The sequence below is a fragment of the Theropithecus gelada genome, chromosome 2 (genome assembly GCF_003255815.1).
Source record: "Theropithecus gelada isolate Dixy chromosome 2, Tgel_1.0, whole genome shotgun sequence".
Lineage (NCBI taxonomy): Eukaryota > Metazoa > Chordata > Mammalia > Primates > Cercopithecidae > Theropithecus > Theropithecus gelada.
This window is the reverse complement of record NC_037669.1, coordinates 89,826,849-89,841,652: the sequence shown is the minus strand read 5'-3', so window position 1 is coordinate 89,841,652 and position 14,804 is coordinate 89,826,849. Positions and strand designations below refer to the sequence as shown.

The following is a 14,804-nucleotide window of genomic DNA, read 5'->3' as shown; positions in this document are numbered from 1 at the left end:
AGGCGGAGTTTGCAGTGAGGCATGATTCCACCACTGCACTCCAGCTTGGACAACAAAGGGAGACTCTGTTTAAAAAAAAAAAAAAAAAAAGTGTATAGACATCATTCCCTCGCATGAGAGGGGCTCTGCAACTACCTCTGGCCCTCAAAATGCTAGGTCGGGTGCTGCTTACCAGCAGCTCTGCAAGACCTACTTCTTGCCTGTCTTGTACCTCGGGACTTGGATTCTTTCCTCTCCTCCTTGTTCCCTGGACCTACCTCATACATTCCAAAGAGGTTTTTGCCTCAGGGTTTTGCACTTTGCCTGGAATACTCTTCCTTCAGGGCTCAGTTTACATCTCAGTATGGCCTTTCTTGGCCGTTTAATCCAAAGCAGTCCCTGCCTCCAACCCACTTTTTTTTTTTTTTTTTTTTTTTGAGAGTCTCAGTCTGTCACCCACGCTGGAGTGCAGTGGTGTGGTCTCACTCACTGCAACTTTCACCTCCTGGGTTCAAGCCATTCTCTGCCTCAGCCTCCCAAGTAGCTGGGATTACAGGCACCCGCCACACACGCGGTTTTTGGTATTTTTAGTAGAGACAGGGTTTCACCACCTTGGCCAGGCTGGTCTTGAACTCCTGACCTCGTGATCCACCTGCCTTGACCTCCCAACTCACTCTTGATCACATCTGTTCCTTTTTTTGAGATTGAGTCTCCTGTCACCTAGGCTGGAGTGCAGTGGCATGATCTCGGCTCACTGCAACCTCTGCCTCCCAGGTTCAAGTGATTCTCTTGCCTCAGCTTCCTGAGTAGCTGGGATTACAGGTGCGCACCACCACACCTGGCTAATTTTTTGTATTTTTTTAGTGGAGATGGGGTTTCACTATGTTGGCCAGGTTGTTCTTGACCATCTGACCTCAGGTGATCTACCCGCCTCAGCCTCCCGAAGTGCTGGGATTATAGGTATGAGCCATAGCACCCAGCTACATCTGTTTCTTTCTAGGTTTATTATTATTATTATTATTGAGATGGGGTCTTGCTCTATCACCCAGGCTGGGGTGCAGTGATGGGATCACAGCTAAATGTAGCCTCCAACTCCTGGCCTCAAGTGATCCCCCCACTTCAGCCTCCTGAGTAACTGGGGCTACAGGTGAGTCACCGCGACCAGATGATTTTTTTTTTTTTTTGTAATTAACCGGCACTTTTACTTGTCGATTGTCGGTCCTGCCCACCAGATGGCGATCTAGAGCACAGCTCGTGGCTATTTCATTCACCGCTGGGTCTCCGTTGGCTGGCCCAGAAGCAGCACTCAATAAAGGCTGTTTGAAATGGATGTCTTTATTTACAGAACTAAGAGTCAAGCTCTAGACAGTATGACAAGCCTCCTGGTAGGAGGGACTACCCACAGCAATGTGTCCATCCAGCCACCACCAGCCTCACTTCCAACAGATGATGATGTTGGGGTCATTTTCAAGCCGCTCATCCAGCTCATGGTAGCTCATGCCTGGGTGGGGTGGTGGAGGAGAGGTCAGTGGCCTTGGCCTGGCCACCCTGCCCTGACCCCACCCTGACTGCCCGCCTGCCTCCACCTGTCTTGCAGCAGATCTCGTCATAGCTGTGGCAGCCTGTATAAAGCCGGGCAGGGTGGCTCTGCTCTTCCCGAGACACCCGCACAGGATACTTCTGTAGTCGCCTGATGAGGTTCTTCATAAGCCCGAACTGGATCAGCTTCCTAGGGTGAGGATCAGAGGACAGAGGGGTGACGCCCTGGCCAGGCCTTCTTTCAGGCAGGCAAACCCTTTCCTGTAGTGTCCCTTCAATTTTGTCTTTGTAGCCCATCATCTCCAGGAAGCCTGCTTGGATTGGCAGTGCCCCATGACCCAGGGCTCCTGAGAGACATAAAGGGTCTAGCTTTCCTCAGGTAACTCCCAAATGCCCCAGCGAATTCTCCTCTGACCGTTCATCAACGTGCTGCAGCTGCTGGGGGTGGCGGCCAATGAGGTCTCGCACAGTAGTGCCAGGGCTCAGGCTGCAGTATAGCTGGAACACATCCCGGAGACTGGCCCTCTTGTGCCCTGTGGGTGCCAGGGATCAGTTCACCATGTGGCCCTGCCCTCCCCAAGATGGCTTCCCCCAGAGCCCACCACTACCTTGCTTGGTCACGTAGGATAGACATGCCTCCTGCAGGGACTTGTCATCTACCAGGTCCTGGACCTTGGGCGTTGGGCAGTATACATTGGAGTACTAGAGGGTAGCAGAAGGCATAGGGGCCTGAGTGAGGGGCTTGGGAAGGTGACACAGCCCTGGTCTGGTCCAGTCACATGGTCCACTCTCCACTTAACCAAACCCAACTCACCTACCTGGAGGATGGACACCAGTGTCACAACGCCATAGTACCTGAGAGAGAGAGTTGTGCTCAGCTTCTGAGGACCATGCCTTCCCAACCCTCACACCCAGGGCCCCCGAGCTCTTCCCTGGCTGGTGACCTTGTACCGGGTATGACTGTAGGCCCACTCACAGCAGGTTCTGGATAGCAATGCGCACCAGGTTGAGCTCCACGTCTGCCTCTGCTGAAATCTTCTGGACGTGGCGGAACCCATCAATGTAGGGCAGGATCTGGGCAGAGTAGGACAAGGTCAGAGGAACAGGATGAGGCCAGCGCTGTGGCCAGCCCCAGGTGATGATACCCAGGGAGGGATGGCATACTTGTTGTGTAGTGAGGTCCCACTGTGAGTTGAAGAAATCCTCCTTGTCTTTGGTAAAGACAGGTACATCATACTCCTGGGCCACTGGAGGGTCTGGCCGCTGCTCAATCACCTTCAAGTGGATGGTGTTGGACTCATCTGCAGGGGGTCCCATCCATATCCTCAGTACCACTTCTTCCAAGAGGCCCTCAATTACCATCCAGGCCTCCCAGCATCCCTTGGGGCAAGCAGGTGCCTCTGGGTAGGGCTAATCTTTCTCTTTTTATGAAGTGAGAAACTGAGGCCCACAAAGAGGAAGGAATTTCCCAAGGGGCAGAGCTGGAGAGCTCCGCTTCCCCCCTACCCCCAGTCCCAGCTCCATCATGCATTGGACCCTGGACATGGGCACCTCAGCCCATGGCTATTTCCTGCCCACCAATGTGTTCATGAGTCTTGTCCTTCTCCCTGACTGGCTGGGCTCACTTTCCCATCTCTCCTCTACCCTTCTGCTGTCCTTGCAGAGGCTGGCCATACCAATGGGCAGAGTGCACCGGCCCGAGGCATTTAGCTCCTCCAGCAAGATGGTCATGATGGGCACCAACTTCTGCTTGCTCTCCTCCGTGGACACGAAGCTGCTCTCTAGCTAGATAGAGCATGGACAGCATGACAGCATGGTGGGCACATCCCAGGACCCCTGGCTGGTTGGCTGCCCTGAGTCCTGAGCTGGTTGCCAGGGTCTCAGGTTTGGGGGACTTAGGAGACATGGGAACACCTTCCCCAACTGTCCGTAAACCCAAGCCCATCTCATTGCAGACCTCTAGTGTGGTCAGATAGCCAGCCAGCTTTTTAACAATGGGCTCGAGGGCGCAGGTCTTGGCCTGGGCATCACACACGAAGCCCAGGTTGAAGAGGAGGGCATTGCGGCTGTACTTCTTGTGTTCGATGCACACAGGACAGCCGATCAGCTTCTTTTCCATGGCTGTGCTAGATAATTGGAACAGAGTCAGGCCCCCAAGCCTGTCCCTTCCTCCTCCTGGGACAACCCCTGCTGCCCACCGCTCACCCCGAGCTAGGGCCTCACACAGTGATAAGCTTGTTCTGCAGCTCTGGCTTGGTGATGATGTACACTTGGACTGTGTCAAACAGCTCTCGGGAGATGAAGTCTTCAGGGACCTGGGAAGGGGAGTGGCAATGGGCCCCTCAGTGGACATCTGTACTCGGTGTAGTACAAATGGTGACCTCCTCATGCCTCCCAAGCCCAAGTCCTCTTGTCCAGCGTTCCCCTCTTTCCCACCCACTCAGGCCTATTCTTTCTGTTTCCAAACACACGCTATGATCTCACCTCCTTCCTGGCTTCTGCATATTTGCTCTACCTGGAACACTTTCTCCTCCCTTATCTAAACTTCCTATGCATCATTTACTCTTCACTCAGTTCAGGGATACTCATGGGTCACCCACCTCACCTTCTGTGGGACCTGGAACCCCTCAACCGGATCCCTACAGCCCAATATCCTACAAACACTGCCAATGTGACGTATGTCTTCCCTGTCACACTGGGAGCCGGGGGGCCTGGGTCTGACTATCCTCTAGCCTCACAGTTGTCTGCGAATGAAGTAGCATGCCTGCGTACAGCACGGGAAACTACCGCCTTTAGGCAGCCGGTTGAGCTCTCGAGAACGTCCCTCTCCCCGCCCAGTCCCGCAAGTCCGGGTGGCACCTGATAGGTGATCTTGGGTCCCAGCGTGGGGTGGAACTCGCTGAAGAATATGCATTCGATGCGGCAGCCGCTGCCCATGGCAATAGCCAGGCCCAGGCCCGTAGCTCCTCGTTCGTCGCGCAGGGCCGTCCCCACCTCCTGTGAACACTTGTCACAGACAGCCCCGAAGCCCGTGTCGCTGGGGCACGCAGGCTCGCGAATCCCTCTGCCCAGCGGCGCCTGCGCAGCCCGACTCAGAGGCGTGGCTGCTGGGGGGCTCGTCCCAGGAAGTCCTGAGTGCGTAGACGTCGCACCCGGAAGTAAAGCGGCTCCGCGACGGAGCGGCGGTGCGCGCGGCAGGGCCCGGAGTATCCCGCTTTCTTTGGAGGAAACAACCGCATCAGATCTGCGCTGCGGCTGAGGCAGGCAAGTCCCTAGCGTGGAGGGGCAGCATGCCCGCAGCACTTGGGGAGGCAGTGCGCTAAGGGATTCACGCTGAAACTGGGACCGTAGCAGGGAACTACAATTTCCATAGTGCCCCGCGCCTTCCCAGCGGGCTCTACTGCCGGCGACGGCGTGGTACACGCTGGGATTTGTAGTCTTACATGGCTTTTCGCATCCTACCTGGAAGGCGGGCCAGCGTTTGGTACCAGTTCAGATGAGTACACGCTGACAGGCCGCCGGCCCTCGACTGGCATGTTGTGATCATTCCTGGTGCTGGTCTTGGTACTGTTCTTTCCTATCATAACTTATTGGAAGAGGGTGGCATGCCTGCCTTGCAGCCTTTTCTCCAGTGAGGAGTGAACAGTGGGCACCTGAGACCCTGGCCCTCGCTACTATGCTTTCAGGCTACAACCACTGGCACGGCTGACCATGGCCCTTTCTGCGGAGACCGAGTCACACATCTACCGAGCTCTGCGCACTGCTTCTGGAGCTGCCGCCCACCTTGTGGCCCTGGGCTTTACCATCTTTGTGGCTGTGCTTGCCAGGCCTGGCTCCAGTAAGTAGAATTCATAGCTGACTTCTGGGAAGGGAAGGGCCGCTTTTCCTGGGGAGGAAGGGCAGTGGGACTCCCGGTAACAGGCCTGGCTGGCTGAGGGAATTCGGTGCCGGAGCAATGAGTGGGGTGGAGCAGGTAGGTGCGGCCAGGGCACACAGAATTCCTGGTTTCTCTTTCCTCGTCTGGGTGCTCCCTTTGGCTGGTTCTCAGGAAGTGTAAGGGAAGGAGGGAGGACTGCCAGAGGAGTGGCAAAGCATGGCCTCTGATCCAGGAAGGGGCCAGGAAGAGAGGATAGGTGTGGGGTCAGCTTGTTGCAGAGCAAGAGGGGGCTCACAGTTTGGCAGCACCTCCTTGGGTGATGGGCCGCTGGTATTTCTCAACCCTTAAGGATTGGTATGGCTGGTTTCTTCTTGCCTCAGCCCCATGAGGCTTCCTCTTCTCATTCCAGGCCTGTTCTCCTGGCACCCGGTGCTTATGTCTCTGGCTGTAAGTAGTGGACCTGGGCAGTTCTTAGGGGTGGGAGCATGGGCATGGTTGGTGGCCCTGGCAGCCTCTGGATCTTTGTCTACATTTAATGTTTGTTTGGAAGAGTTGCATGCTCCAAATACTCCTGCCCATGGTATATATCTGAGACTTGAGGCCAGGCACGGTGGCTCATGCCTGTAATCCCAGCACTTTGGGAGGCCGAGGCGGGCACATCACCTGAGGTCAGGAGATCGAGACCATCCTGGCTAACACGGTGAAACCCCGTCTCTACTAAAAATACAAAAAATTAGCCGGGCATGGTGGCACACTCCTGTAGTCCCAGCTCGGGAGGAGAGGCAGGAGAATCACATGAACCCAGGAGATGGAAGTTGCAGTGAGCCAAGATTGCGCCACTGCACTCTAACCTAGGCGACAGTGTGAGGCTCCATCTCAAAAAAACCAAAAAACCAACCCCCCCACAAAAAAAAAATTAGCTGGGTGTGGTGGCAGATGCCTGTAATCCCAGTTACTCAGGAGCCTGAGGCAGGAGAATCGCTTGAACCCAGAAGGCAGAGATTGCATTGAGCTGAGATCATGCCACTGCACTCCAGCCTGGGTGACAGAGACTATCTCCAAAAAAAAAAAAAAAAAGACTTGAATCAGAGTAATTAAGACCCAGGTCAAATGGGTAAGGTTTGTCTAAGCACGAGGCTTCACCCACCTCTAGGCAGAAAGCTGAGACATTGCATTTTGATGTACTTCTGTCCCTTTTTAATTTCTGGTGATGCACCTAACTTTCCCTGAAATAGTGCACCCGTGTGGCCAGCTTTTGCCAAGAAATTGTATCCAGCCCCACGTTAGGGAAACAAAGCTTGTGAATCATTTATAACTGCCACATCTCAAACCTTGTGTTTGCTTGGTAACACAGCACAGATGACATTTCAGACTGGCACCTAGGAGGAAGTGTGGAGATTATTCAGGGCACATATATCGTCCCAGATGGGGTTTTCCACTCTTGCCCCACCAAATGGATAGTCTTGTCAGTGGGGAGAGAAAGAAAAAGGGGAATCAGCCCAGGACTCACTGGCAGCTGAGGGTTACATAAAGCCCTCTTCCCCTCTTCTGGGGCAGCACTCTCACTTGAGCTTCCCATCCCCTGTCTCCTCAGTTCTCCTTCCTGATGACCGAGGCACTACTGGTGTTTTCTCCTGAGAGTTCACTGCTGCGCTCCCTCTCACGGAAGGGCCGAGCACGCTGCCACTGGGTGCTGCAGCTGCTGGCCCTGCTGTGTGCACTGCTGGGCCTCGGCCTTGTCATCCTCCACAAAGAGCAGCTTGGCAAAGCCCACCTGGCTACGCGGCATGGGCAGGCAGGGCTGCTGGCTGTGCTGTGGGCAGGGCTACAATGCTCAGGTGGGGTGGGGCTGCTCTACCCCAAGCTGCTGCCCCGATGGCCCCTGGCGAAGCTCAAGCTATACCATGCTACTTCTGGGCTGGTGGGCTACCTGCTGGGTAGTGCCAGCCTCTTGCTGGGCATGTGCTCACTCTGGTTCACCGCTTCTGTCACTGGTGCAGTCTGGTACCTGGCTGCACTATGCCCTGTCCTCACCAGCTTGGTCATTATGAACCAGGTGAGCAATGCCTACCTATACCGCAAGAGGATCCAACCATGAGCTCTTCCCAGCCTAGGGGAAGCCTGGATTTGCCCCTCCCTGTAGGAGCTGGGGCTAGGGACCTCTTGAACTCTCTCAGCTGAGTCAGGGGACACCTCAGGCACTGGGACAGTTGGGCATTTGGAGGCCCATATGTGAATTCCTGCTCCTCATGCTGGAGTGCCTCCCATTTCCTTCCCCTCTCTCCGTCATCCCAGAGGAACTTATGCATCATGTGTCTGGATGAAGCTAGGTCTGCAAGACTGTCTCCCCTGCAAGGCAGCTCATACTTGTACTGTATGTCCAGAAATTTCAGGAGAGAAAAAAGTAAAAATTTTTATAAAAATGACTGAAAAGATTGATGGGAGAAGCAGCCCAGAGTTGGGGATGGTTCTTGTTAATGCCATCAGCATGGGAAAATGGGCAGCTGGGCAAGATGGGGACGCCTCCGATCCCTGGATGTTCCCTATGGGGCTGAAGCTCTCCCAGCACACAAATCCCCAGGATCTAGCTGCTGAGCCTCCCAGGCCACTCTGGGCCCTGGCAGGCCCTAGAGCTGCAGCTGTGAATGGTACAGCTGTGTGTCCTTTCTGTCCCCCGGCTGTCCACTGTGCTGGAGTCTCCAGACTGTGAGGATTAGATACATACAATAACAGGATGGGAGCTGGGGCTGAGTTGTCTCTAGGGGTGGCAAGCACTGAACATTCTGTCTTAGAGGTAAACCATGGATAAGAACAGCGCCTTATGATGGAGAGGCCCTTATTATCAGATCTAGGCAGGGACAGAAGGCCTCCCAGATAGGGGTTCGAAGGGAAAGAAAAAAGGAGTAAGAGTCTGAGGCAATAGCTCTTGGAAGGTTACTTGGCAGTGTGCATGTGGTGGTGGCGGTGGTGGGGAGCTAGGGCAATGGGCTTCTCTATCCAGGTGGAGTTACCATGGAGACAATCAAGTCCCTGTCTAACTTTGCAGTTGAACGTGATGAAGGGGCTGCACAAGGTGGCCTGACAAGAGCCGAGGAGTCATTCGTCAGAGAACTGCTTTATTGATACTGCGAGCCTGGGCTTGGCTGCCCACTCAAAGTGGTCCTGTAGAAAATACCTGGGAGCCGAAGCTGTTCTGGTCCAGAAGCAGTCACGGCCACAGCAGAGGGAAACAAATCCTGACAGGAACAGTCTTTCTGTGGATGGGCAGGGATGTGCAGCCCCAGGTCGGCTCCTGCATTTGCTGGGCCCCCAGAACATTTTTGGCAAATCCTTGCCTTGGCTCAGGGCTCTCGGCAACCAGTGTCAGATGTGAGGGCCGGCCCAGGAGCTGTGGCATCAGTGTCCCTGCAGCCACTTGCTTGGGGCTGCCAGCTGATGTACATTCTTACCTCAGATGAGGACCTGGACTGGCCGATGCCTCAGAGGCTCCAGGCCTGGCATAGTGGTTGTCTGGAGTTGGAACCAGGTAGCAAGAGTCCTGGGTAGTGTTGGCGAGAAACAGCAGAAGGCCATGGAAAGCCCCAGCAGGCCTTCTTCCCTCTCCTCAGAGCAGTCAGGTGCCCTGGAGTAGCTGAGAGGATGTCAAGGGGGGCTCAGGAGGGGAGGTGCCACACTCAAGGTGGTCTGGAGTTACAGCGTCGAGGGAGCTGCCTCGAAGGTGATTAGACTGGATTCTGGGGCAGCCCCCTTCCCTGGGGGTGTAGGAGCTTTGTCTGAGGGCAGGGGGCTGTCTACCTTGGCCCCAGACTCCTCTTCATCATCATCCATGCTGGGCCAGACGGACTGGTCCTCCACTCTCTTCAGCCGCTCATTGAGTGCCTTCAGGGCCAGTTGCCTGGGGCCAGAGGAGAGAGGACAGGTCACTCTGGGTTTGGCCTTGGCTCATGCTCTCTGCCCTTCTGCAGCAGGCTGACTCCTCACCGTACCACCTAGACTCCTCCCCCAGAATCCCATGTTTCCCCTTCACCATGCAGAGCCTGGGGCTCCCCAGAGATTGGTTTAGGACCCACTCTGCCATCAGAATGATAACCCAAAGGCTCTAAGAGTCTTCCCTCCATAGCTGAGGCACCTCCAGGGTGAGAAGGTCAGCTGGGTGTCTGTCAGACTGCCCACCAGGCCAGCCACCAGGAATGGTTCTGAGAGAGGTATCTAAGGGTGGGTGGAACTAGTGCCCTAGGGCAGATGGGTGGAACGGCAAGTTTTGGAGTTTCCAGGAGTTTCTGCCTGGGTGCGGGCATCACATCCAAGGGAAGGGTTATTAATTCTCCCCATCTCCTGGTTAGGGGTATCTTGACCCTCCTGCCAAGGGTCAATGGGGAAGGCTGGAACTCAACACCTCCCTTGGCGCTCAGCCCAGGAAGCAGGGCCAACCTGGGTAAGTCTACCCATCCTAACTGACGCTAATATTCTCCCTCTCAGAAGAACCCCCAAAGCCACCAAGGCCCTTGTTAGAGCAGGGACTTCGAGGAGCCCTTGCAAGAGGAGAAGGAGAAACAGCCCACATGGGTAGGCACAGGCCAGAGCCTACTGCTTCCACAGGGTGTATCCTTAGGGGCCCCACTTTGAGGGCAGGTGGGAAAGTCCAACAGAAGAAGGTTTACACATGTGCTTGGGACCCTGGCTGACCAGAAGGTGGAGTGCCGCAGCTGCCAGGGAACCGTTTCAACAGTGACCACTGTGGACTCCTATGCCTCAGCCTCTCTGTGCCACCAATGTGGGGACAGCTCGTGTAGCCTTTCAGGTTCCAGCTGAGAACCAAAATCTACACCATGCCAGGGAACATGACAAGAGAGGCAACAAGGACACGGGTGTAGAAAGCCCTAGCACACTTCCACCCTGCCCGTCAATCTCACATGTGACAAGTTGGCATAGACAGGACAGTCCTTCCCTGCTGCTACCCAGGCTCCCATCCTGGTGATGCCCTTGCCAGTTCCATCTAAAGCCTGCCAAGGCAGAGAGCGAGTGTCACACTAGTCACTTCCTCACAAGGACCAGAGAGACAGGAAACCCTGCCTCCCTCTCCTGGTAGCCCTTTGGAGTTGGGCGTGGCCATGCAGTCAGATGTCAAAGTGGCTGGAGGAATAACCCCCACCCCCATGTAAGCTAACAACCATAAGGCTATGCCAAGAACCCGCCTCTTGACCCTCCCTTCCTCCCCACCAACCTGCTTCCCCCCCATCCATTTTCTTGGGCCTGGGCAGAGGTTTTTGAATGTCCAGCCAACCCTAATAATCCAACACCTCTCTGTGGAGGAGGGGTCCCCACTGGCCTGGCCCCACCTGAATAGCTCTGGGGGACAGTTCAATTCCTACCAGGCCCAGCTCTCCTGGCCCCAACTTTAATACCAGCTAAGGTTAAGAGAGACTTCTGTCCTTAAGGCTTATCACCTATAAAGACCCAAGCTCTAGAGCCCAGAATTATGCTCTACAGCATGCTGTATATACTTTTCAACACCTACCACACCTTGGGCCCATAGTGATCTGTGGCCCTTCCCCAGCTGGAACTCCTTCAAGAAAGGAATGTGTCCCACACTCAATTCCACAGCCCAGTGGAGAGTAAATACAGGGATAACTGCAGCTAAATTCATAGAGCTTTCTGCCACGACCCCATTCACAGGTGAGCAAAAGCAGGAGCCTTGGCAATGCAAAGGACAAAGCCCGCCCCAGATTTTACTACTCAAGTAATTGCCTCAAAACACTCAATAATAATGTTGGAAATGGAGCTGTGGATCTTGTGAAAGCTGGGACCACTTTGCTGGCTCCACAGATCTGGGGGAGAGAGTAAGAGCTGAATTTAAAAAGACCCCTCCTGCCCTGGCCAAAATGCATTTAGTGAAGAATTCAGCTGGGACTCCTGATGCTGTGGATGGCTTGGTTTATAGATAATGAAAGGGTCATCGCCACTCCCTGGTGTAGTCAGCAGGCTCCCTCAGTGGGTCATGTTGCCTGTGTCTGGTTTTGGTGACACATGCCTGCTGGAGATGGAGGTAAATGTGGCAATACCCCAAGCTTCCCTCTCGATAAATAAGTGGCAGAGAAGCACAGCATCTGAGTTAAAGCCCAGGAAGAGGACATAGCATTTGGAAACTGGAGTGGCCCAGATCACCTTTCGAGGACCCCAGGCCTCCTTCCCTGTCCCTTCCTCACAGGGAAAGTACCAGCAGGTTGCTTCTGGCTCCCAGGCCCAATGTCTAGGATTCTGAGATTCTGAGGCAAGGCCAGGGTTCTGTGTACCTCCACTGGGCATTCACAGCACCAAAGGAAACTGCATTTCTTGAGACTTATTAGGTGGCCACAGTGGTGAGGAAAGTGCCTCGTGGACCCCAGACACCTAACTGCTGAGTTCCTCAAGGCCAAAGACTGATTTTATTTTTCCAGATCTGCCCCAACACCTGACTGTAGGTCTCCACCTATGTACGGCAAACACCTCAACAGATGGTATGTGACTCGACCAGTATGCTCCTAGCTTGACAAGATTTTGGAAAATTTCACAGTACCTTCTCCGCTCCGCGTCTTGAGGGTCTGTGCCTGGCAGGCTGATGGTGATGGAGGATGGGGCACCCACATCGTAGCGCTTCACCGTCTTCTGGCATATCTTTACCTTCACCAGAAGGCCGTGCACCAAGTTCGCCAGCAACCCCACCACAGGCTGCAGGATCTCAGGGAAGAAAGTGGCGAATGCAAAATGGTCAGCCATGTCCCCTCGGCCCCGGCTGTGGCGCTGGTAGAAGCGAAGATACACCCAACTGGAGAGCAATCCGAAGCCATAGGAAGCCAGTGCTGGGCTCTGGAGCAGTGTGGCGAGCCGCAGCAGGAGCAGCAGTGCCAGCAGCAGCATGGGCATCACACTGACGCGCACCTGGGGCACTCGCAGGACCACACAGTCCCCCATGGTTTGCTTGAGTGCCACCAGGACACCACCTAGGAAGCCCAAGGCGCCGTGGATACGGACAGTGAACAAGTAGACCAGGTTGAAGGAAGCCATGTAGGTGAGGAGGTAGGCGAAGGCCCCCAGCAGCCCTACAGACACATTCACCACTGAGAAGAAGATGAGCAGCTCCAAGGCCCCCCAGAGGGGCTCCAGCAAACGCCCAGCCACCACCACCGTGGTCAGGCTGATGGCCACGTCCCACACATGCTGCTCCATCAGCCCATGGGTGGCCAGGGTCCAGATCCAGAAGTTGGGGGGAAAGAGGTAGCCCGGGGTGACCGCCAGGCAGCCTGTGTCCACGGCGAAGGAGAGCAGGTAGAGGAATAGTACCGCTGCACACAGAGCCTTCACCACCACGCTGGCGCTGGCCAGGATGGCCCCCAAGTGCTGGCGGGCGCCTGGCAGGGCACGTTGCATCTTCCCGGCGGCTGTAGACCTGAGGAAAGGGTCTGGTAGGCCAGGGGCCTCCCCGGGGCCTCGTCCCAGTCCGGCCCCAATGGGAGGCCCAGGCCCGGCCTAGTCACTGGCCTATGGCCCTGGTAAAGGATCCGCTTCCGATCGGGTGGGGCTCTGGTCCCGAGGGGCCGAGTCGGGCCTTGTCGCCGGGCCGCAGTGTAGGTCCCTCGCCCGGGACCTGAGGGAAGGCCCTGGACGGCTTCGGCACGCCCGCCTGCCCACCCTGTAGGCCCCGTGCCAGGCTAGCCTGGCTGGCGTTGATCTCAGGGCTGGGCCTCCTCCATCCACTCCGAGGCCTTTCGGTTCGCAAGGGGGCTGATGCCTAGTTCCGTACCCGAGTCAAGTCTGGTCAGCTCCCGCTGGGCCTGGCTCCTGGCTTCGACCGTACCTCTTTCTCGGGGGGCCGACAAACAGGGGTGCTGCGCCTGCGCGCCCCCGGCGGCAGCGGGCTGTTCTCTAAGCGCCTGTGTTCCGGCTCCTCTGCATGCTGGGATACGGAGTCCTTGGTTGCAGCCGGGGAAGAGTGGAACAGGGTTCTGGCTAGAACTACAAGTCCCAGGAGGCCATGCGCACGGATCGGTCCCGTCGTGGTGAGAGGGGACTGTGCTGGGACTTGTAGTTCTCAGGGACCGTTTCCGTCGGTTCTCAGGAGGTGGGAAGGGATGAATTAGCATCTCTAACCCCTGAAAGCGGCGGTGGGGGTTCGGGAAGTAACACAGCTCTAGCGCCCACACTTGCTAAATTCCCTGGGAAGAGTAGCTCTATTTGTGCATGTACCTCTGAGCGAGTGTGTCCTTGTCTGCTGGCGTGTGGGTGTGTGTCACTGTGTGAGAAACAGAACCTCCGTGGTCTGTTGAATGGGACCTGACCCAGGCTGGAACCCTTGCTCTGCCTTGGCGGCTGTGTGGCATTGGTTAAGTTCCTGAACCTTTTTGAAACTCAGTTTCATGGACCGTAAAATATAGATGATGACATGATCTTCCTGTCCTAATAAGTGGAAAGGGGTGTAAAATGCCAGTCCACCCTGGGTACTCAGCGAGTGTTGCCCATGTTGCCTTTGTTTGGTTTCTCCCACTTGGAAACATTTTTTGTTATTTCACGTTGCCTTTTTTCCAAGTGAGGTGGGCCTGGAGCACGAACCTAGGACTCCCTCCCGCACACGGACGAGGCTGGGCTGCCCTCAGTGACCCTCCTCCCCACTAGAGACTTCTGATCACTGCGGAGGAAGAGAGGTCTCTCCACAAGCCTGGGCCAGAAGTGTTCTGGCCCCACTTCACGCCACAGTGGCTTCTGACAGTGGTTGTGTTCTGTGTCTTTTTTTTTTTTTGTATATTGAGTTACTTAAAAAAAAAAACTGTACATATAGGCTGGACATGGTGGCTCATGCCTGTAATCCCAGCACTTTGGGAGGCCAAGGCGGGCGGATCACCTGAGGTCGGGAGTTCGAGACCAGCCTGACCAACATGGATAAACCCCGTCTCTACTAAAAATACAAAATTAGCCAGGCATGGTGGCACATGCCTGTAATCCCAGCTACTCGGGAAGCTGAGGCAGGAGAATCGCTTGAACCCGAGAGGCGGAGGTTGTGGTGAGCCGAGATCGTGCCATTGCACTCCAGCCTGGGCAACAAGAGTGAAACTTTGTCTCAAAACAAAAAGCTGTACATATAATTAAAACAATTTTTGACAAAGTACTTTTATAAAGCACAGAATCCGTTCCTTTCAGCCACTGATTTCAGTGTGTGCCAAAGTGTGCATGGCCTACAGGTTACAAAGGGTGCTGATGCTTTTTTTTCTGGGGTCTGGGTTCTCACTGGTTGCCACATCAGGGTAAGGTTGCCAGTTTTAGCAAATCAAAATACAGGATGCTCAGTCAAATTTGAATTCCAGATAAACAATGAATAATCTTTGAGTATAATCATGTCCCCCCCCACCCTTTTTTTTTTTTTTTTTTTTTTTTTTTT

At 55.0% G+C, this 14,804-nt stretch overlaps 3 protein-coding genes across 5 annotated transcripts; 1 reads left to right on the top strand and 2 right to left on the bottom strand.

The window, feature by feature from the left end:
* Nucleotides 1–1,293: 1,293 nt before the first annotated feature.
* On the bottom strand, nucleotides 1,294–5,208 carry NPRL2 (NPR2 like, GATOR1 complex subunit). 2 transcript variants are annotated; one of them, XM_025375034.1, is made up of 11 exons: nucleotides 4,378–5,208; nucleotides 3,742–3,833; nucleotides 3,476–3,644; nucleotides 3,195–3,303; nucleotides 2,683–2,819; nucleotides 2,495–2,592; nucleotides 2,337–2,373; nucleotides 2,127–2,220; nucleotides 1,934–2,051; nucleotides 1,566–1,708; nucleotides 1,294–1,480 (listed from the first exon to the last, which is right to left on the bottom strand). In XM_025375034.1, exons 1-11 carry the CDS (start codon nucleotides 4,453–4,455, stop codon nucleotides 1,413–1,415), a joined length of 1,143 nt encoding a protein of 380 aa, XP_025230819.1. In that variant the 5' UTR covers nucleotides 4,456–5,208; the 3' UTR covers nucleotides 1,294–1,412. The 2 variants fall into 2 exon arrangements, with proteins under 2 accessions (XP_025230819.1, XP_025230818.1); XM_025375033.1 differs by having other exon boundaries at nucleotides 1,303–1,708; nucleotides 4,378–4,602.
* LOC112618243 (cytochrome b561 domain-containing protein 2) lies at nucleotides 4,498–7,810 on the top strand. Of its 2 annotated transcripts, none has more exons than XM_025375037.1 (4): nucleotides 4,498–4,782; nucleotides 5,205–5,356; nucleotides 5,805–5,842; nucleotides 6,990–7,810. In XM_025375037.1, the coding sequence occupies exons 2-4, from the start codon at nucleotides 5,230–5,232 to the stop codon at nucleotides 7,491–7,493; spliced, it is 669 nt and encodes a 222-aa protein (XP_025230822.1). In that variant the 5' UTR covers nucleotides 4,498–4,782; nucleotides 5,205–5,229; the 3' UTR covers nucleotides 7,494–7,810. The 2 variants fall into 2 exon arrangements, with proteins under 2 accessions (XP_025230822.1, XP_025230823.1); XM_025375038.1 differs by having other exon boundaries at nucleotides 5,139–5,356.
* A 680-nt stretch (nucleotides 7,811–8,490) lies between these two features.
* Nucleotides 8,491–13,307, bottom strand: TMEM115 (transmembrane protein 115). The gene is made up of 2 exons (XM_025375036.1): nucleotides 11,952–13,307; nucleotides 8,491–9,290 (listed from the first exon to the last, which is right to left on the bottom strand). Exons 1-2 carry the CDS (start codon nucleotides 12,800–12,802, stop codon nucleotides 9,086–9,088), a joined length of 1,056 nt encoding a protein of 351 aa, XP_025230821.1. The 5' UTR covers nucleotides 12,803–13,307; the 3' UTR covers nucleotides 8,491–9,085.
* Nucleotides 13,308–14,804: the final 1,497 nt, after the last annotated feature.